Source organism: Tachyglossus aculeatus, chromosome 20 (assembly GCF_015852505.1).
Source record: "Tachyglossus aculeatus isolate mTacAcu1 chromosome 20, mTacAcu1.pri, whole genome shotgun sequence".
Lineage (NCBI taxonomy): Eukaryota > Metazoa > Chordata > Mammalia > Monotremata > Tachyglossidae > Tachyglossus > Tachyglossus aculeatus.
The window spans coordinates 699,609-721,824 of NC_052085.1; the positions used below are offsets into that span (position 1 = coordinate 699,609).

Here is a 22,216-nt window from a genome sequence, read left to right on the forward strand (position 1 = left end):
TTAAGACTCAATTAGTTCTCTCCCCCGACAACCTCGCTTCTCTCCCCTACACTGGCAGGTTTTGCTCCTCTCAAGCCAACCTACTCACTGTGCCTCATTCTCATTTCTCTCATAGTTGACCTCTTGCTCACACCTTCCCTTCCACAGACCATTCTCCCAGTCTACAAGGCCTTTCTGAAAAAATCACATCTCCTTCTGGAGGCCTTCCCTGATTAACCCCTCATATCCCCACCCCATTCCCCAACTACTGTTACTTTAAGCACTTGCATGACTGGCACATAAAAACTTGGTGCTCAACCCTCCCACCCCAACCATTAGCACAAGGAACATATCTTTATTCATTCAATCGTATTTATTGAGTGCTTACTTTGTGCAGAGCACTGTACTAAGCGCTTTACGCTCTGTTGCTTCCCTCTTCTCATAATTCATTTTAGTGTCTGCCTTTCCCATTCGTTTGTAAGCTCTTTGAGGGTACAGGGTTCTGCCCAGTGTAAGCACTCAATAAATACTACTGTTTGGAAGGCAAACAAAGGAAAGGTGTTTCCACAACAGGAAAACGGCCAAGACCTGCCAAAGTATTTATATATTTCAGACATATTTACCTCTTTGGAGGGGGAAGCGGGAGATGTAAAAATTGTCATCCAATAGGACCAAACGAACATGACAAATGACAGATGAAAAACCACAAGGTAGACAATTGCTTTTCCTGGGAAATAAAAATAAATATAAATAAGGTTTCATTGAGGGCACTGAAACAGGAAAAAGTGTAACAAAAGAGCAAAAGTTTGGAGTTTGCTAAGAAATTAATTGAAACTCACTGTAATAATGGTGAATTTTAGCTCCTGCATGAACTGCACTCCATACTAAGTGGCCCATCAGATTGGCCTAGGCACAGTTAGCAACTTAATTTTAGCAGAAGAATTGATCAGGAGTATGTACAGTTTCATAAAATCAGAGGCTATCTTTTATTTTTACTTTTAAAAATTCCTAAATAAATAGATGCTAGAGATAGATCCCTAGCTCACAAGCCTATAAACTTGGCATTGTCCTCAACTCATCTTTCTTATTCCACTCACATATTCAGTCTCACCAAATCCTGTCAGTTCTACCTTCACAGCATTGCTAAAATCCACCCTTTCCTCTCCATCCAAATTGCTACCATGCTGATCCAAGCACTTGTCCTAGCTCACCTTGACTACCGCATCTGCCTCCTCGCTGACCTCCCAGTCTCCTGTCTCTCCCCACTCCAGTCAACCCTTCACTCTGCCGCATGGATCATTTGCCAGAGACTTTGGCCCCTGTTTCTGGAGGCCGAACCCCTCTTCCAAGAAGCCTTCCCAGACTAAGCCCTCTTCTCATTCGTTCGGTCGTATTTAATGAGCGCTTATTGTGTGCAGAGCACTGTACTAAGCGCTTGGGAAGTACAAGTCGGCAACTCTTCTTCCCCCACTCCCTTCTGCGCCGCTCTCCCTTGCCCCTTCATTCATCCTTTCTGACCTCCCATCCTCCTGTCTCTCCCCACCTCAGTCTGCTGCCCGGATTATCTTTCTACAGAAGTGCCCCGGGCGTGGTAGAGGAGCAGCGTGGCTCAGTGGATAGAGCCCGGGCTTTGGAGTCAGAGGTCATGGGTTCAAATCCGGCTCTGCCAATTGTCAGCCGTGGGACTTTGGGCAAGTCACTTCACTTCTCTGGGCCTCAGTTATCTCATCTGTAAAATGGGGAGGAAGACTGTGAGCCCCCTGTGGGACAACCTGATCACCTTGTAACCTCCTCAGCGCTTAGAACAGTGCTTTGCACATAGTAAGCGCTTAATAAATGCCATCATCATTATTATTATTATTATTATTATTATTATTATTATTATTATTATTATTTGTCAATAAAAACGTTCAGTCCATGTCTCTCCCTCCTCAAGAACCTCCAATAGCTACCCATCCACCTCTGCATCCTTACCAACAGCTTTAAAGTACCCAGTCGACTTGCCCCATCCTACCTCACCTCACTAATCTCCTACTCCAAACCAGCCCGCACACGCCGCTCCTCTAGAGCCAGCTTACTTACTGTGCCCCTAACTCGTTTGTCTCACCACCAACCCCTTTCCCACATTCTCCCTCCTAGTCTGGAACTCCCTTCCCCTTCAAATACACTAGACCACCACTCCCTCTACATTCAAAGCATTATTAAGGTCATATCTTCTCCAGTAAGAGCCCTATTTTTCCCGGCTCACTCTCCCTTCTGCATCATCTATGCCCTTGGATCTGTGACCTTTGAATAATTGATATTCGCTCCACCTCCAACCCTACAGTACTTGTGTTCATATTCTCATATTAGAGAAGCAGCGTGGCTCAGTGGAAAGAGAATAGGCTTGGGCTCCGCCACTTATCAGCTGTGTGGCTTTGGGCAAGTCACTTAACTTCTCTGGGCCTCAGTTACCTCATCTGTAAAATGGGGATTAAGACTATGAGCCCCGTGTGGGACAACCTGATTACCTTGTATCTCCCCCAGTGCTTAGAACAGTGCTTGGCACACAGTGAGTGCTTAACAAATACAAAAATTATTATCCTTAAGTTACATATTATAAACTACTTATTTGTTTATATTGCTATCTATCTCCCCCTCTAGACTGTAAGCTGGTTATGGGCAGGGAACATTTTTGTTAATTCTGTTAATTCATTCATTTTATCTTACCATACTCTCCCAAGCGCTTAATACACTGCTCTGCACATAGTAAGCATTCAATAAATACTATTGATTGATGCTTATTAACTCTTGCACATAGTAAGCATTCAATAAATACCATTGATTGATTGATGCTTATTAACTCTAGCCCCTCTCCTGCAATTGAATTTAAACTCTTGTTTATAAGGATAGGCCTTACAAACCAAAAGCTAAAAATACTTCAACCATAGCTTAGTTCTTCAACATATTCACTTCATAGAATAACAAAGTTTATAAATGAGCACGGAGAGCCATCTTTGCTAACTGTGGCGCAGTGAATGCAGTCCTCTGACTTCGGCTCCTGGGAAGTACAAATGTTCACGGTTCAGAAAGAAAACCTGATTCTCATCCAACATGAGCCAACCAAAAAAAAAAAAAAACCAAAGCAAAAAAAAAACCCTTCCTGTTGTACCACTTCTCTTCTGTGCATGGATCTCTGAACAGAGGAGAAATTTTGCAGGCAGAAGTGGAAAAGCAGTCACCCCAAAGGGAAGCCCCGAGGGCCACGCTTAAGGGGCAGAGGGACTGGTTTCTCAGGGCAAGAGGGAGGCGTTCCTCTCTATTCAGCTCCTTCCCGACCAGACTCAACCACACTCAGTAGGTCACTTTGAGCTTGCAGTACCAAGCACTCATTGCCTCCTGTTTTGAAAGGTATTATTACATCCAGTGGTTTTGAGGAGATTTCAATGTAACTTGAGGGTTAAAGGATGGGACCTAATGGTAGGTGGCCGGATGATTCAGAATACCAATAATGAATAAGGCAACAATGACCCACCTGAAATCACTAAAATACGACATATTGTTCTAATTAGCCAAGCAACCATCTTGAAACTTACTGCAAAGAAAAGGATTGGATTAAGTTTTGGGTTTTTTTTATTATTAAAACATAAATAGCTCAAGCACCACCGCCTGCAGGTGACACCTTTCCTTCCCTCAATCTCTTCTATTTAGCCGGGGTGAGGATCTCATTCAGCCTGTTGAATGGCACACTGTAATCAATCAATCAATGATATTTACTGAGAGCTTCCTGTGTGGAAGTTGGGCTGACCTCTCTCCCTTAACCTGGTGAAGTCAAGACCTTCTTTTCTACCCCTCGAGATTGGGAGCTCCCTGCGGAAAGGGAACATGTTTGTTGTTGCATCCTACTCTCCCAAGCGCTTGGCAGAGTGCTTTGCACACAGTAAGCCCTCAATAAATACGAATGAATGAGTGAATGAATAAACCCTACAGCTGCTGATGCCCCCATTCCAGCCACTTTCACAGCAGGGAGGGACCCAATGTATCCCTGGGACAGGGTTCACACCGAGGGCACTGAATCTTCAGAGTTTTATGACTAAGCAAATCAATGATATTTTCAAGCACCCATTAGAGCTCGAAGAACACTTCAGCGAACCTGGCCACAGCGACAGAGGACAGAGAGGACATTAGAAGGTAGGGATCATGTCTATTGACTAGTGTTCTCTTCCAAGCACTTAGTACGATGCTCGATAAATTCCATCGATTTATCTGGCAGGTAAATTTGAGGGAGAGAAGATGCCCAGAGTGAAAAGTTTGCAAAAGCAAACTCCACTTGGCCCCTGACCCTCACAATAGCCTGAGGGCAATTGTTTCTAGGCCAGATTTAACACCCAGTCTGTGTGTTTGATCCCTGTTACCAATGAAGAATCAATTAATTATGGAACCTCTAGCAAAGTCTTTCCCTGCTTCCCCCAGATGGCACCAAGACAAAGGGTTTAACTGTTCAATTCATAAAGGCATTCCTGGCCTGCCTGTCACAGGCAACAACTGTTTAAACAACCGGAGAAGCAGCATGGTGTAGTGTGGATAGAGCACAGGCCTGGAAGCCAGAAGGGCATGGGTTCTAATCCCAGCTCCGCCACTTTGCTGTGTGACACTGGGCAAGTCACTTCACTTCTTGGTGCCTCATTTTCTCATCTGTAAAATGGGGACTAAGACAGTCCCACGTGGAACAGGGACTGTGTCCAGTCTGATTTGTTTGTATCCACTGCTTAGAACAGTGCCTGGCACATAGTAAGTGCTTAATACCATAATTTTATTATTTAAAAGGTCAAGAAGCAAAGGCTTTCCCCAAAGACAGGATTACCTGAAAATAGTCATGTGGAGCTTGTGAATGTAAAGTTTCAAACGTTCTGGTATGATACCAGTGGCTCTAATTCTTTTAGTTTTAATTCCAGCTTGTGAAAAGTATTGTATAATTAGTCTTAGAGACAAGATGAAAAATTTGTGCCCTTCTCTATCACACCCAAGTTGTCTGCTCTTGTACTGTCCTTGCCATATTATAACTCTATGTACTCAAAATACATAACATTTATGAAAGACAAAACAGAATTCTAAATTTAAATAAGATGAGTAAAGTCCAAGATGCCTGATTTAAATCGTCCTGCAGTACCAAGAGAAGTTACCATTTTTAATCCTATTCACATATCAGAGTTTTATAAGGACAACTCACATCACATTGAGATGAGTATTTGGAATGCATTCATTTCCAAAAAATGCATAATTGGGTTCATAATATCTTTAGTATCATGAGACCCAACACAAATGAAAGATGGTTGTCATTGCCACTAATGCACCTCAGAGGGAAGGAACAGCAGTTATCAAAAGGACAAAGATGAGTTATGTGAGGAATACACTGCTCAAGACAGCAACCCAATTCCTTGGACATAGCCTGGATTTGGAGTATTGAAACCTTCAATGCTCCACAACAATGGGTTAAGAGTCTCATCTCTTTAAAGCACATGGATTGTTCCTTTGAGAGAGAGAGAGAGAAAAGTGTGTCCCGAGGTACCTCAGAATAAAGGGAAATATTTACGGAACATTTCCAAAAAACTTGTTGCAAAAGATACTTACCCTTTTCCCCCGTGAAGATAATAGTAACTAGAAAAACAAAAGAAAGACACAATCAGCAACTCTAACATTTCATTCCTCAAGAAAGTAACTGTTGTAGTTTGATTTGCTGAGTGAGATGTCCTTAATGTAGGGTTTTGTAAGAAGGGAGTTCTTGTGTTATAGGACACTCAGGTGGGTATACTCAAGAACCTATACTGGGAATTCAACACTGCCTTAAGAACGGTGTCAGCTCACTGCAATTTTACTACATTTCCACCTCAGTTATAATTCTCTAATAAAATCGCTTCAGAATTTAATAAAACAATGATTCTTTAATAAAACACTGATTCCCGACTTCATGGTTTTAGTCTATGTCTCTTAAATCCAACTGTCTCTGAAAAAACTATGCTGCAGTTAAAAGCAGGTTAAAGAACAATCATCATGGGATAAACTTCCACTTGGCTGTTTGGTCACAGTCTAGACGGGATGTCCATAAGGCTCTGCATGTAGTACTCTTTTGCAGTTGCACTACTGAATTTCAATGTTGGTACTATATTTCTTAGAGAGCTCATTCGCTTTTTGAAAACGCCCTGGTTTTGCCATAAGGGCAAAGTTCACCTTAGCCCAGGGGTGCCCAACACACAGTCTGCTGGTCAAATACAGTCCACCAAACCTGAAGCATGGGTCGAATGTTTCCCACTTGACAGTTTTAATTTTTTTTTAATTTAGCTAGCGAGCACGAACCACCAGGCCAGTAGGACCTAGTCCGAATTGAGACTTCGGAATGGAATACAGCCCACAGATCTTCAGACATTAGGAATATTAAATACCAGTATTCCCACTGACTTGTCCAAAATTAGTCAATGGCTAGCTGGCATTATGCTTTTAACTGATCACTTTTGTACTAGTAAAATTGATTAAATGTTTTCTTTACTGCTAAAAAAAAATTCAGTCATTCCTTTAATTGTATTTCTTGAGCACTTTCTGTGTGCAAAGCACTAAACTAAGTGCTTTGGAAAGTACAATGTAACAATAAGCAGACACATTCCCTGCCCACAACTAAAGTCCATATTTTTGAATAGTTGATGGAATGTACTTGACCAGTATCAATAAAAAATTTATGTATCCCCTTAATATATGGATTTCTGGTCAGGTGGCTCTATTAAAAACATTCAGGTTCTTCAGATTTAGCTTGAACACCTCTCTCTCCTTTCACATTCTGCCTCTTTCCCCATCTCCTCACCCTTTAAATAACTTTAGTGGTCTTGAATAAGAGATGAAGAGCCCATTTCAACAGCTATTTGTTTTGTTTGGCATTAGATTAATGAGAGGTGCAGAGTGTCTTAACTGAACAGGATATAAGAGGTAACAATTTGGAAGTTAAATATTGGCAAATGAACACATTAAAACATTAACTCCAAAATGTATTATTAGGTTTTTATTGTATTTACATCTTTTTGATCAAGTTTTTGGATCTTGGGGCCCCTGGTAATGAGTTTTTCGGTATTTCCTTCGGAAAACTACTTTTCTTAGTCCTTTTTCACTTAAACCCTCAATTTCCAAGGAACTAGTTAAGTGCTCTAGCCAGGGAAGTCCTTGTCTGTGTAAGCAGTTCCTTGTCAGGTCCTTAGTCACTCAGCTTTCAAAACACTGCTTAAATCTCTCTTCTTCCTTGAAACATTTCAACATTATCTTGCTTTCCTCATCAAGGAACAAAGTCAAGTCAGGCAGTCTCATGACTCAAACACTAACTGCTGCTGTTGAATTTGGGGCATTTTATTTGTTTTACATTTGGATGCCAAGTTATATTTTAAACACTTAGTTCAGAAACCAAGGAGTTTATATTTTTAAAAAATAATACATTCCCTACTATTTATAACTCAAATAACTATTGAGAAGCAGTGTGGTCAAATGGAAAGAACTTTAGACCTGGGAGTCCGGGGACCTGGGTTTTAATCCCCTTTCTACCTCTTACCTGTGTGACCTTGGGCAAGTCACTTAACTTCTCTGTGCCATGGTTCCCTCATCTACAAAATGGGGACTCAATACCTGCTCTCCCTCCTACTTAAACTGTGAAACCCAGGTGGGACTTGAAAATCCTGTATCTACGTTAAGCACTTAGTACAATGTTTGGCACATAATAAGTGCTAAAATACCAAAATTAATAGATCACCAACTAGTCAAAGAATGCTAAGAGCCTGGAATAGCAATTCATCCTCCATCTTCATGAGTAACTTAACCCAAAGGTAGACTGGATATTTGTCATCACGGCAAGTGGGTAAGCCAAAATGAAGGCTATTTTCCAGAACTTATTTTATTAATGCCTAAGTTCCAGTTCACAGAAAATCTTACATTTTTACCAGATCCTGGCAATCTTAGCCAGGATCTGGAACCTGCACTGCCAAAACATGACTGGTCCTATTTACAGTGCCAGACTCTCCAAGAAAAAACCCAGTTCCGTGCTAACCCTCTCCCAGATTAGGCTATCCTAAAGGTTTGCTCACAGCTCTCATGATGTCATGCATTTGAAATTTTTCTGAGCCTTATCAATGCCAAGAGTGTCCTTGATTTTCAAAGTAGTAAAAACTGAAAACTTCAAAACAGAAGCTCAAAAGCACACAGATCAAAAGAATTCAGTTTCAGTCCAATCCTGCAGTAACAAAACCTGAGAGTCGGAAGGTATGACCTGTATGACCTTGGACAGGTCGCTTAACTTCTCTGTGCCTCAGTTACTTCATCTGTAAAATGGGGATTAATAATAATAATAATAATAATAATGGCATTTATTAAGCGCTTACTATGTGCAAAGCACTGTTCTAAGCGCTGGGGAGATTACAAAGTGATCTAGAGTGTGGGCGTCATGTGGGACAGGGTCTATGTCCAACCTGATTGACTTGTATCTACCCCAGGGCTTAGAACATTGCTTGGCACATAGTAAGCGCTTAACAAAATTAAAAGGGTAATTGAACAGTCTTGTGGGGATCCATGTTACTACTGCCTTCGAGGTACTCCATCAGTTCTCTTCTCCTACTTCAACCCAGAGCTCTCCACTCTCCTCATTAGGCCTTGTTTTCAACTCTTCTGCCTCAAATCTCTGTGTTTATGTTGCTCCCCAGCCCAGAATCCCCTCCCATCCCAATTTGGCCAAAATTCAGCTCTCCTCATCTTCAACCTAATGGGACCCTGTAACCTACACTGTTCAATAGAGTTAGTAGATATGATCCCTGCCCTCCATCCCTTCTTATCCTTTAACCTGCATCAGAAGACGGTGAGGCACCTGGGGCAGAGCCGGGAATATGGGCATGGGACACTGGGCCCCTGGCAGGCAAGGGAGGAGCTGAGCGCTCAGTGCCCACAGCTGGGCTGAGCTCTTGGTTTCTGGACTGATTCCAAGTTGAAGGATGGGTCAAAACAATCAAGCCACCAAGGAAGCGTCTAACTTTCGGGTACAAGAAACCTCTCAACATAAATAATAAATACTGTACCTAAATCTTCTCAATTACCTAGATTTGAAAAGTGAGCATGGTGATTTAAAAATGTAAGATGAATAAAATAACTGTAATCATGGAACCCCTAAAAATCAGCATGAAAGGAGCATTTTTAAGTGCCTGGGGTCTTAGAGGATCAAGTCCACCAAAAAACCCAACAAAACCCCTCCAAGCCACCCCCTTAAAACTTGGTTTTTCCAAATAAATTTTACCAGCAAGGTTCTTAACTCACCCTTCCCATTACACATGTCTTGGATGAAGGAGATGCTCGATCTGGGTTTCCTGTTCTTTTTCTTAAATTAACCAAACCTTTTAAAAACAAATAGGTGGGTAGAAAAGTGCCTTCAACTTCCTGGTTGCTCACAGCTTCCGAGGTGAAAGTTTGGCAGTGGTCAGCGGCACTCTCTCTGGTAATTCAAATGAGGCCTCCTATCCCCTTCCTCCTCTACTGTATGGGTAACAGGAGCCAACATCCAGCACCTCACATTTTTGGAACACGGTCCAGAATGGCAAAGGAACATGAAGAGGCAGCTAAATTAAGAGGTAGAGCTTCTGGGCTTGTGTCTCTTTCAAAGGACGGTACTGTTAGCCATCACTTACCCCATCCCAATTAGAATTTTCAACCTCCCAAGACTTCAAAACAAATGACGTCATTTAAAATCAGATAGCCCTCTGTCTCCCCACTTTACCGGCCACTCACACCAAGCAGCAGAGCAGTCAAAATGTGCATCGTGAATGAAAGAATGTGCCTAAGACACGTGTAGAGATTCTGTGAGGTTTATATCCACTTCCATACTTCAGATTTTCGCCCTTACCTTACCAACAAACTTTTGAATTCTGAAAAAGGGAAATAAAACCGCACGCAACTACTCTAACTACCCAAACTTGCTATTGCTTTAATTCATTTTCCTTAAAATGTCTCTGAGTCATCTAAACATTTTATTGTCATCACTATTGGGTAGTGATGTCGATAAGATTTATAAAACTACTGGAGGGCAAATTATGGGAACTCCTGTTTGGCCTACTGTTCTCCGGAAATGAGAAACACCTTTCTGGCCAAAGAGCATGAGGGCAGTTCTAACATTTGTGGGCTGTGTGGAAATTCCCACTTGAAGGATCAGGTCCTACTGCTGAGCAGAAGTGATGGCACACTGATTCAAAGGCAACCAAGATCTCATTCTTTCATTCATCTAATCGTATTTATTGAGCACTCACTATATGCAAAACATTATACAAAGTGCTTGGGAGAGTACGATAAAACAACAAACAGACTCATTCCCGCCCACAACAAAGTCACAGCTTCATAGTGTTAAACCTCATCTTAGTTCTGCCACTCATATACAGAACTGTTTTGAGCAAATGCTTCTCCTCCAGATCCTTCCACTTAAAAAAAAAAAAAAAGCAAAGAAAAGAGGGATTGTTCTCCCAGTCCTTTGATGTGAGCCCCATGAGACACAGGGACTGAGTCTGATCTGATCAAATTGTTCTTTCCCCACCATCAGCACACCATGTGCCTTATAGTAAGGGCTTAATAAATTCCACAATTATTACCATCACTCTTTTGGTGAGGGGGTGATATTAATGCCTGTGAAATGTGGGGTGGGATTAACAAAGGGCTGGAATAACCCAGAAACACAGCAAGTGCTTTGGATAAAAGCTTTGGGCAAAGGAAGGAGTCCGGGGGGAGCAGATGTGCCAGCTGCAGAACAGCAGCTGCCCCTCCTGAAGAACGAACACTTAGAAAGCCCTGGGTGCTAGCTGGAAGGCAGCTCTCCATGCCCGCAAGCTCTCCCTGACAGCAGCAGACCTCTTTCTTTGAGAACAAGTTAATAGCCTAGGAGGCCAGATCCCCAGGAACAGGGACATAAGAGAACCAACAACCCCTGGATACCGAACTGGAGTCACATGCCTACGTGCTCTAGAACATCCTGTTCAACTATTTTTTTCCACCTTCTCTTCATTTAGATTGGTTCTCTTCACACCCTGCCTACCCTGCTAGAGAATCAGCTGGATTTACTGGAAAAGAAGCTGCCAGAGAAGCGGTGTAGCTTAGTGGAAAGAGCACGAGCTTGGGAATCGGAGGCTGTGGGTTCTAATCCCGGCTCCGCCACCTATAAACTGTGTGATTTTGGGCAAGTCACTTAACTTCTCTGGGACTCAGTTACTTCACCTGTAAAGTGGGGATTAAGACTGTGAGCCCCACGTGGGACAACCTGATTACCTTGTATCTACCCCAGCGCTTATAACAGTGCTTGGCATACAGTAGGCTCTAACAAATACCAACATTATTATTATTATTACCCCACACTACCCTCTAGTCCTTAATGCCACGAGGCTGTTTCCTTCCTTCTTCCATCTCTTTGCTTTGCTGAAAATATGAAAAAAAGGTCACGAAACCCTCTTTATTCTCTGCTCATAATGTTTTGGTCCATGCTTTTCTTCTTTGCTTATCTTGGGTCCAGCCCCCAGTTCACTAGCATCTTAAAACCCAAGGGCAACGCCATTACTGCTTTGCCTTTTTTCATTCTCCCTTTTCTCCTTGTTCCTCTTGCTCTGTTCATGACATGTACTGGCCTTCTCTCTAGCCCCTTCACCTGATTTCCCCATGCTGTCTTCTGAGCCACTCAATTACTGGTATTTATTAAACTGCCACTGGATACTCTTGTAAGCACTCAGGACAGTGCCTGGCAAAGTGCTGACACTCTCCTGGATATCCGTCCCTCCTACAGCCTGGGCCTAAAGTCCCGATTCGGGCCACCTCGACCTGTCCCAGGGTCTATTTTCTGAACAGCGAACCAAACTGGCCGGGGGGAAGAACCAACTTCCTGGACAATTTTTTTTTATTTTATTTGTACATATCTATTCTATTTATTTTATTTTGTTAGTATGTTTGGTTTTGTTCTCTGTCTCCCCCTTTTAGACTGTGAGCCCACTGTTGGGTAGGGACTGTCTCTAGATGTTGCCAATTTGTACTTCCCAAGCACTTAGTACAGTGCTCTGCACATAGTAAGCACTCAATAAATACGATTGATGATGATGATGGACAATTAGCTCCAGGTAGACCTGGAGCGGTTGCTTTGGCCATTCTCAGAGCCAGCCATGCAGAAGGGGATGCACAGCAGGGTCAGCACCAACTGACATGTACAAAGGGATGCAGGTATGCATGGCAGGGCTAAGTGAATTTCATTTTTTTAAACATTTCTAGTCAAATTTTTTTCTCTGCTAAATACTAATTAATAATGCTTGTCTTTCTATAAATGGATTTTCAAGCTCCCAAAACTGACGTACGGCATATTCTCACCGGACTATTTCCACCATGTAATCTCCGCCCTGATTTCTGAGGAGGAAAGCAACCTGCTAGTGGTCTGCTCTGGGGTAGAAAGAGGAGACTTCTGTCGGGGAGATAGTTTCTTCACTGAGATATGCAACCTCCCAGTAGGGAGAGGAGAAGTGGGGCGGGAGGCTGATTCACTGAATAGAAGAGAAGGGTAAGAGGGAACTTGAAAGTGCATCTCATATCTACTGCACTGTCCCTTCTACCCTCTTTTGTTCGTCTACTTTTCTCCTGCTCCTCTTATTCCTAGATTTGGTTCTTGTATGACCCCACTTAATGGCTCCTCTCCTGTTTGGGGGTTGCAAAAAAACATGCAAGAAATGGGGCAGCTATGTAAGAAAAGAAGACGATTTAAAAAGCCAAAGTCCTGGAGACAGAGACAGTGTTTTACAGAGAGCTGAGAGTAGCTCCCGGTGACCATGATGACTTTCCCGCATAAAAATGATCAGAGGATTACCCAAATACTCTCCTCTGAAGAGTGAAGCATCAAGGTTGACTAGAGATGGAGCCTGCCCCTTTAATCCTCTGGACAATTAGCAAACAAGGCAGATGGAGGCAGAAAGGAACTGAGAGGAGACCAAAACAAAGCCTTCTAAAACAAAGAGCCCAGCCAAAGTCAGGCAGAAAGCATTTGAGTGGTCATTTTGTTTCACTGGTGAACTGAATCAATATTTGTTAAACCCCCGAATACCCTCAACATATTGAAACTTATACATTTATGCCTGAATATGTTGCCCACTTGTACTTCCCAAGCGCTTAGTACAGTGCTCTGCACACAGTAAGCGCTCAATAAATACAACTGATTGATTGATTGAATCTCTGTCAAATACGTTGCAATTTGGATGTAAGCAGATTCTGTTCTGGACCCACAACCCACAACTGATTGATTGATTGAATCTCTGTCAAATACGTTGCAATTTGGATGTAAGCAGATTCTGTTCTGGACCCACGCACCTGGACCAAAATTCATTCAATCGTATTTATTGAGTGCTTACTGAGCGCGGAGCACTGTACTAAGCGCTTGGGAAGTACAAATTGGCAACATATAGAGATGGTCCCTACCCAACAGCGGGCTCTCAGTCTAGAAATGAAAACAAGAACCTGACGTGAAAAATCAATAGTGGTATTTGAGCACCACACTAAGCACTAGGAGAGCACAATTAAAGCAGGCCATACATCCCTACTCTCAAGGAGATGACAGCTAAAGGATTCAGGCAAAAACTCTTCATGAGCAGTGCCCACAGGAGGATAGAACAACCGGTAGTTCAGATATATCACGATGAAGAATTACTGTCCGACCAATGAAAGACCCACATAAAAATATACCCAGACAAAAAATATTGAGGATGAAAATAAGAGAAACCATGAAAGGTGGAGGTGGAGGCAGGCGGTGCTGACTGACTGAAGGCCTAAGGGAGGGGCCAGCAGGAAGTTGCTTTCCCTGTGAGCAATCTCCCCCTCCCTCCTGTCACTTCCTGGAAGCATTTGGAGAGAAAGAGAGCTGCAGGGACAGGACAGGCAGGGAGACACCATTTATAATAATAATAATAAATAATAATAATAATAATAATGGCATTTGTTAAGCACTTACTATGTGCAAATGAATTTGCTCGTAGTCCAAAAGTGTCCAGTTATGCCACAGCCTTGGAAATAGAGCCAATTTACCCAACAGAGGCTGTCTTTTATCCATCAATCTACCAGTGGTAGTGACTGAATGCTGACTGCTCTGCAGGTGACCAGACTAAGTACTTGGGAGAGTACACCAGATGCAAGGCAGACAACACTGGCCCCACAAGGAGCTCACAATCTGATTTATCCAATCTTCAAGTTCACTTGATAGAACATTCTCGGAGCCTCAATTTCCTCATCTGTAGAATGGGGGTGAAAATACCTGCTCTCCCTCCTACTTAGGCGGTGAGCCCAGTGAGCTGAGGACTGTGACCTGATTAGCTTGTATCTACCTCAGTGCTTAGTACAGTGCTCAGCACCTAGTACGTGGTGAAATACCACCACTATTATTAACGTCTAGTAGTAGTGATATCGGTATCATCTGAGCACCCACTGGGAGCAGTCCACTGAGAAGCAGCGTGGCTCCGTGGAAAGAGCATGGGCTTTGGAGTCAGAGGTCATGGGTTCAAATCCCGGCTCCGCCAATTGTCAGCTGTGTGACTTTGGGCAAGTCACTTAACTTCTCTGTGCCCCAGTTACCTCATCTGTAAAACGGGGATGAAGACTGTGAGCCCCCCGTGGGACAACCTGATCACCTTGTAACCTCCCCAGTGCTTAGAATAGTGCTTTGCACATAGTAAGCACTTAATAAATGCAATTATTATTATTATTATTATGCCCTTGGGAAAGAACCCCACAGAGAAGTGACAAGTTCCCTGTCCACAAGAAATATATACTCTGATGGAAACAGACAAAAAGGTATTTACAACTAGGGTAATCAAAGCAAATAATTTAATATATAATCAAACCAACATATACCCAAGTGCTGAAGATGGGGGTCAATAGGTTGGGTGAGAAGCAGTATGGCCTAGTGAAAAGAGCACGGGCCTGGGAGTTCAGAGGATATGGGTTCTAATCTCAGCTCCGCCACTTGTCTGCTATGTGACCTTGGGCAAATCACTCCACTTCTTTGTGCCTCAGTAACCTCATCTTTAAAATGGGGACTAAAATGTGTCAGACCCGTTTACCTTGTATCTACCCCAGAGATTAGTACAGTGCCTGGCACATAGTAAGTGCTTCAAAAAGATCTTAAAAAAAAATAGTGTCAGAAATGGCTGGCGGGTTTTTGCTGTTGGGGATTTAAGAGGAGGAGGCTTGCTGGAGGGTGGATTTTAGGAGGGCTTTGAATGTGGGGAGAGCTGTGATCAGATGGATTTGGAGAGGGAGGGGGGGGTCCAGGTCGGGGGAAGTGTGAGAGGAGGGATGGAGGTAGGAGAATGGGGAAGTTACTATGGAGGATCCATGTAAGTGAGCTGGGGAGAAGTAAGTGAAGGGATCAGATATGTAAGGTGGGGGAGAATTTTGAGGAATTCCAGCTTTGATGCAGAGGGCAATGGGAAGCCAGGGGAGGGTTTTAAAGAGTGGGGAGATGTGTAGCCAGGATCGCTTCAAGATGACCGGGATACAGGATGAAGTATAGATTGGGGGGCAGTTGAGGCTGAAGACAGAGAACCCAGGGAAGAAACTGATATAACCATCTATCTGAGTTATGGCGAAATCTGGGATTAGGGTGATAGCTGTTTGGGTGGAGAGGAAGGAGACAGCTGTTTGGGTGGAGAGGAAGGAGCACTTCCAGGAGGTGTTGTGGGGAAAAACTGGCAGGACTTGGCAGTAGGTTGAATGCGGGGGTTGAAAGACAGCAAGGAGTCGAGGACTCCTACAGCACTTTTATGCATATCTTACATACTCTCTTACTTAAGCACTAAATCACATACATATATCCCCTTTTTCTTCTAACTGTAATTCTAGTGTCCGTGTTCCCCCTTAAACTGCAAGCTCCTTGAGGGTAAGGATCATACATACAAATTCTACTGTACCGTCCTAAGGGTTTAGTTCAGGGTTCTGCATATAGTAGATCTCAAATAAACAGCATTGACTGACCACACCAAAGTTACGTTCTTCTGGGCTAAGAGATCGGAAAATCGGGGGAGGTAACAGACTCTGGAAGGATCACTAATTCTTTCACGTCCCCAGGGGACCACTTAATAAGTCTGGCGAGAAGCAGGGTGGCTAGAGGAAAGGGCATGGTCCTGGGAGTCGGAGGACTTGGGTATGTTCTGATCCCAGCCCTGCCAGCTGCCTGCTGTGTGACCTTGGGCAAGTCACTTAACTTCTCTGTGCCTCAGTTTCCTCATCTGTAAAACAAGGACTTAACGTCTGTTCTCCCTCCTAATTAAGGCTCGTGTGGTACTGGGACTCTGTCCAACCTGATTATCTTGTCTCTGCCCCAGGGCTTAGCACATAGTAAGCATTTAATAGAAACCACAGTTTTTCATACACTGTATCAGCATGGCACAAATCGATCCCCTTGGGGGTCTTAAAGTGCTAATGCTTCTTCTTGTGTGCCCAACCGAGGGAGTAAACAGAGGCACTGAGAAATTGGGGCTCAACATATTCTCATTATTTCAAATCACAACAGGATATGTGGGCCTAGCTGGAATTTTTAGTACATTCATTCATTCAATCGTATTTATCGAGCGCTTACTGTGTGCACAGCACTGTACTAAGCTCTTGGGAAGTACAAGTTGACAACATCTAGAGATAGTCCCTACCCAACAATGGGCTCGCAGTCTAGAAGGGGGAGACAGACAACAAAACAAAACATGTGGACAGGTGTCAAGTGGTCAGAACAAATAGAATTAAAGCTAAATGCACATCAATAACATTCATTCATTCATTCAATCATATTTATTGAGCACTTACTGTGTGCAGAGCACTGTACTAAGTGCTTGGGAAGTACAAGTTGGCAACATATAAAGATGGTCCCTACCCAACGGGCTCACAGTCTAGAAGGGGGAGACAGACAACAAAACAAAACATGTTGACAGGTGTCAAGTCATCAGAATAAATAGAAATAAAGCTAGATGCACATCATTAACAAAATAAATAGAACAGTAAATATGTACAAGTAAAATAAATAGAGTAATAAATCTGTACAAACATACATACAGGTGCTGTGGGGAGGGGAAGGAGGTAGGGCGGGGGGATGGGGAGGAGGAGAGAAAAGGGGGCTCAGTCTGGGAAGGCCTCCTGGAGGAGGTGAGCTCTCAGTAGGGCTTTGAAGGGAGGAAGAGAGCTAGCTTGGCGGATGTGCGGACGGAGGGAATTCCAGGCCAGGGGGAGGACGTGGGCCGGGTTTTGACGGTGGGACAGGCGAGAACGAGGTACAGTGAGGAGATTAGCGGCAGAGGAGCGGAGGATGCGGGCTGGGCTGTGGAAGGAGAAAAGGGAGGTGAGGTAGGAGAGGGTAAGGTGGTGGACAGCCTTGAAGCCGAGAGTGAGGAGTTTTTGCTTGATGCGTAGGTTGACAGGCAGCCACTGGAGATTTTTGAGGAGGGGAGTAACATGCCCAGAGCGTTTCTGCACAAAGGTGATCCGGGCAACAGTACAATTAGTATATTGATAGAAGTCAGGTCTTGTTCATGAATGGATGGTTCAGATTCCAACCGGATAAAGTCACAAACAATTGTATCTAAATGGGCCATTTGGAGGAAGCACCTGGAGTCCAGAGAAAGAAGAGATGCTTCCTCAGCTGAGAATCCTCATGGACCTTTCATTACTAAGGCTCAGAGAGTGATCAGGGACTCTGCTTCTCTGAGTCACTTTCGGGGCCCCCGAAGAAGTTCACTGCAATTACGGAATTTCACTCCAGTTGCAGCTAAGAGCTCTTCTTACAAACCATTCAAGGACAGACACTATAAACTGCTATGATCTTTTAATGTGTATCATATAAGTGCTTCCAAGCCCAATATCGAGCATTGAACGGCTACTCTGGGTGTACGTTGCTTCTGTCCCCTTGTACACACTGGGGGGCCCCTAGACTGTAAGCTCTTTGTAGGCAGGCATCTTGTCTATTAACTCTTTTGTATTCTATCTCCCAAGGGCTTAGTACAGTGCTCTGCACACAGTCTGCACTCAAATACCACTGACTGAATAATTAATAATGATGTCATTTGTTAAGCGCTTACTATGTGCCAGGCACTTGTTATGCCCAGGTCACCCTGTGGCTTCAGGATTCAAGAAAAGGCAGTTAAACTGAGTGGGGAATTCCAATGCCCTCTTCTTTCCTCTTCTCAGTGAGAAGGAGAAGGTAGCCAAAAACAAAACCAAGGTGTTTCCAAACACAAACCCCCTGGCATTTGTAGACTGCACTTGCCAGAAGAGCGGGAGGGTCGGGGTCAAGATTGGTCCCTCCAGTTTGGAGTAGAGATGGCCATCACTGGCCAAGGGAGTAGGCTCAGCTCTCCGAAGGAGGGCCGATCTGAGCTAGCAGCCCAGCACTGCTTCACAAGCTGGCCAGCAGTTCTCCCGATTCACTTCCCCTTCCCTAAAATGGAAGGCAATCAAGCCTGAAAGAAAAAGAACCACATTAAGATAAAAACTGAAAATTTTTTGATTAAAGGGAGGTTTACAAACAAGTCAACAGCTGCTAGAGGCTGCTTGTTGTCTGGAGCCAACAGAGAATGGAACAAGAGAAGTGCAGCTCACTCGGAATCTAAAGAGAAAATATTGAGCCTTGCAGAGGGGAAAAAAAAACCCAAAAAGAAAGGAAGAGAAGCAAGCTGCAATAACCGCAGAATACCAAACGGAATCCTTTAAAAGAGGAGATGCAGAGCAATCTTCCACACCCAGAAATCTGGAAACAAGTGAGGAACCATAAAAGCCACAACAGAATGCTAATTATTATTATTTTTTTAATCCCTTTTATGGGGGAAAAAAAGAGTTTTAACTATGGCATTTTCATTTTGTCAGCTGGGATTGAATTACCAGAATTGGGTAGAAACGGATGCACCATTCAAAGAGTTTTAAATCTAAACATGACCACAGGGATTTTTCACAGTCTGCACTCCCTAATAATCACACTGTTTAATGCTGGAACATCCAACATCCACACTGTCTTCTGCTTCTTAGAAAAGTCACTGTGACCTTGTCTTTGTGTTTCTCCGCATACCTTCCCACATAGTCAAGCCTTGCTGCAAATTTCCTTTTCTTAGTTTCTCCTTCCATCTCGGGACTCTGTCCTGCCTGTTTCTAAGGTGCTGTTTCATCCTCCTTCAGTGAGATCACAGTGAGCATTTGCCCTGAACGAGAAAGCTGCAGGCAACTTATACACTCTGTTTCTGCACTTAAGAGTCGTTTTGGGGGCTCCCCCCGGGACACCGCCGTGGGAACGTGCCAGACCAACTCTTCTGACACTGCAGCATGCTGGATGTGGACAGACTCATGCCATATGAGGACTGACTCACGTTGTGGGAAGAATACTTCCTCATTCCCCATTGGGTTCTCCTCAAAAAGGGTCACAAACACCTACTCCGAGGCCCCAGGTCTTTAACCTCGGGTAGGCACATCTGTTAACCGGGGTCAGAAGCATTAAGACCTGCTGAAAGGCTGTAATGAGTTGGGTAGGGACTGTCTCTATATGTTGCCAATTTGTACTTCCCAAGCGCTTAGTACATTGCTCTGCACATAGTAAGCACTCAATAAATACGATTGATGATGACTGACCCACAAATGCAGGCAGTTAGGAAGGTGGAAAGGACAAAGGACAGGGGGAGATAAGGCAGAGGTAGGTTTCCTAGTGAGATTAAAGCAAAGTTTTGTTTGCAGTTGGTGCACTGCAGCATTCAGTTTTTTAACTAACTGGGCTATGCATGCTGTCATACTTATTCGACTAGGAGACTTTAACTGGTAAGGGGAAAAATTGGTCTCAAGTTTCCTTGAGTCTTGGCTTTTCTCCTAAGAGAAAGCCCAGTCCTCTAAGAACAGGACTGTGGAACAAGGAGGGAAACCACTGCAGGACTTTTCCAACCTTCATGCCTGATGCCTCCCCCATTTGATTTTGAGTTCCTTGAGGGGAGGGAATGTGTGCCTTGCTTGTATTGTACTCACCCAAGGGTTCAGTACAGGGCTCTGTGCACACAAAAACGTGCATATGAATTCCATAATGATATTAAGTGGCTGGCCCACATCTCAGCACCCCAGCGAAAAGCAGTTCACTGTAGCTTGAGCATTTCATTGGCAGCAATTTTCTTCACTACCAGGTCTCAGCAGCTTGGCCTAGTAGGAACCAAAAAGGCACTCAGAAAGTTTATCTGGCTGAGGGGGTGACTGCGTGCGTGGGATGATGGTTTTTTTTCCCCCTACCTTAACCATGCCACTGCTCCTCTCCAATGGAGCTGAGATTTAAGAGTCACATTTCACTACAATGTCCAAAAACAAGCTTTAGCAAGTGGAAGTATCTTTAGCCACACCAAACAAAACCTAGCATAGGTTGCACTAGTACATTTGATACAACTGACACTGCTTTCTCTGAAATTCTTAGAAAAGAGGCAACGTTCACAAGAAAGAGCGAAGAACTTTGTCATTTACTCAATGCAGGACTTGAAGCACATTACTTAACCTCCCGGTTTTCAGTCCCATCAGTCAGTGAAGGGTTTTTGGAAGTATGCTCGGTTCTTTCATAACATGTTGTTTTCTGGCCATGTATTCACCAGAACACCTCTGAGGAATTAGGAAGGGTTCCTCTGAAAATACACGTTGGCCTGGATAAGCTGCAATGTCGGAAGAAATAGTCACGCGTACACGTGTGGCTTTGGTCAGGTTGCAAATGCAATGATATGAATCTTTCTTCAAAAAGGACATAATCCGCTGAATTATGGGGTAACATCTCATCATTCTGGCATCGCAATTTTAGGGACTAGCTCCCTCTGCCCCTACAAGTAGCAGAGCCGTACAAATAACCTAAAGGCCCAAGAAGTGACTTGTTGCACTGCTTGGAACAGACTAATGAAAGATATACTTGGATCTTGTGCACAAAACAATCTCAAATGCAATTTTCAATCAGTCAATGATATTTCCTGAGCACTGTACAGAGCACTGTACAAAGTGCTTGGGAGAGTACAATACCAGAATCTATGGATAGGTATGTAAATGCTGTGGAGCTGAGGTTGGGACAAACCAAATACCCAAAAATCACATATCCAAGTGCAAGTCTCTCATTTGCTCCTGAGGAACTACTACTGCCTCAGCAGACCCTAGACTCTGTAACGAATTGGGGAGGGGGAGGAGACGGGGGTGTCCTAGGAGCAAACTTCACCAAAAATCATTTAAGAGGTAAATGAAATTTCATCAACCTTCACATCACCAACTAGGCACCTTCTATGTTGCAAAGCACTGTATTAGGTGCTTGGGGACAAACAACGTAAATGAGACACGGTCCCCCTCTGGAAGAACTTTAAATGGAATTGGTGAGCTTAGTACTTTAAAAGGTTTCGCTTTCGGGGGTGGGTGGGAAGTATTCTGCATATAGGATGAGCAAGGCACACTTGCCCAACTTTTGGGTATTTTGAGAAACAATACAAGAACATAGGGTGCTTGCGGTGGGCAGGAATGTGTCTGTTCTTGTACTCTCTCAAGAGCATAGTACAGTGCTTTGCACAGAGGAAGTGCTCAATAAATACAACTGAGATGAAAATGGGACATTCCAACTTCATACTTAAAATCCACTGTGAATTTGAAATTTATTTTACTTGTACATATCTATTCTAATTATTTTATTTTGTTAGTATGTTTGGTTTTGTTCTCCATCTCCCCCTTTTAGACTGTGAGCCCACTGTTGGGTAGGGACTGTCTCTATATGTTGCCAACCTGTACTTCCCAAGCGCTTAGTACAGTGCTCTGCACACAGTAAACGCTCAATAAATACGACTGATTGATTGATTGATTGACTGACTGAATAATAATAAAGTAATTACAGTATTTTTTAAGCACTTACTGTGTGCCAGGTACTGTACTAAGCACTGGGGTGGGTACAAGCAAATTGGGTTGGACACAGTCCCTGTCCCACGTGGGGCTCACAGTCTCAATCCCCATTTTCCAGATGAGGTAACTGAGGCATAGAGAAGTTAAGTGACTTGCCCAAGGTCACACGGCAGACATGAGGAGGAGCTGGGACTAGAACTCATGTCCTCTGACTCCTAGGCCCGGGCTTTTTCCACTAGGCCATGGCAACCGCACCTCTTTGCCATCCCTGACCCCCACTTTTCTCGGAGCTGCTTCACAGGGAAGGCCGAGCTCCGTCGGGCATCAGGCCAGGGCC

The 22,216-nt window shown here is 43.7% G+C and overlaps 1 protein-coding gene across 7 annotated transcripts in view; it reads right to left on the reverse strand.

Moving 5' to 3' along the window:
* ZDHHC20 (zinc finger DHHC-type palmitoyltransferase 20) overlaps positions 1 to 22,216 on the reverse strand; it is a 46,880-nt gene that overhangs the window by 19,807 nt on the left and 4,857 nt on the right. For 4 of the 7 annotated variants that reach the window (XM_038761593.1, XM_038761592.1, XM_038761589.1 and 1 more), the window contains exons 2-3: positions 5,590 to 5,616; positions 603 to 706 (exon numbers count right to left, since the gene is read on the reverse strand). In XM_038761593.1, coding sequence (XP_038617521.1) covers positions 603 to 706; positions 5,590 to 5,616 — 131 coding nt within the window. Of the gene's footprint in view, positions 1 to 602; positions 707 to 5,589; positions 5,617 to 20,007; positions 20,176 to 22,216 lie in introns of all 7 variants that reach the window. The other 3 variants (XM_038761591.1, XM_038761594.1, XM_038761595.1) reach the window with 3 other exon arrangements.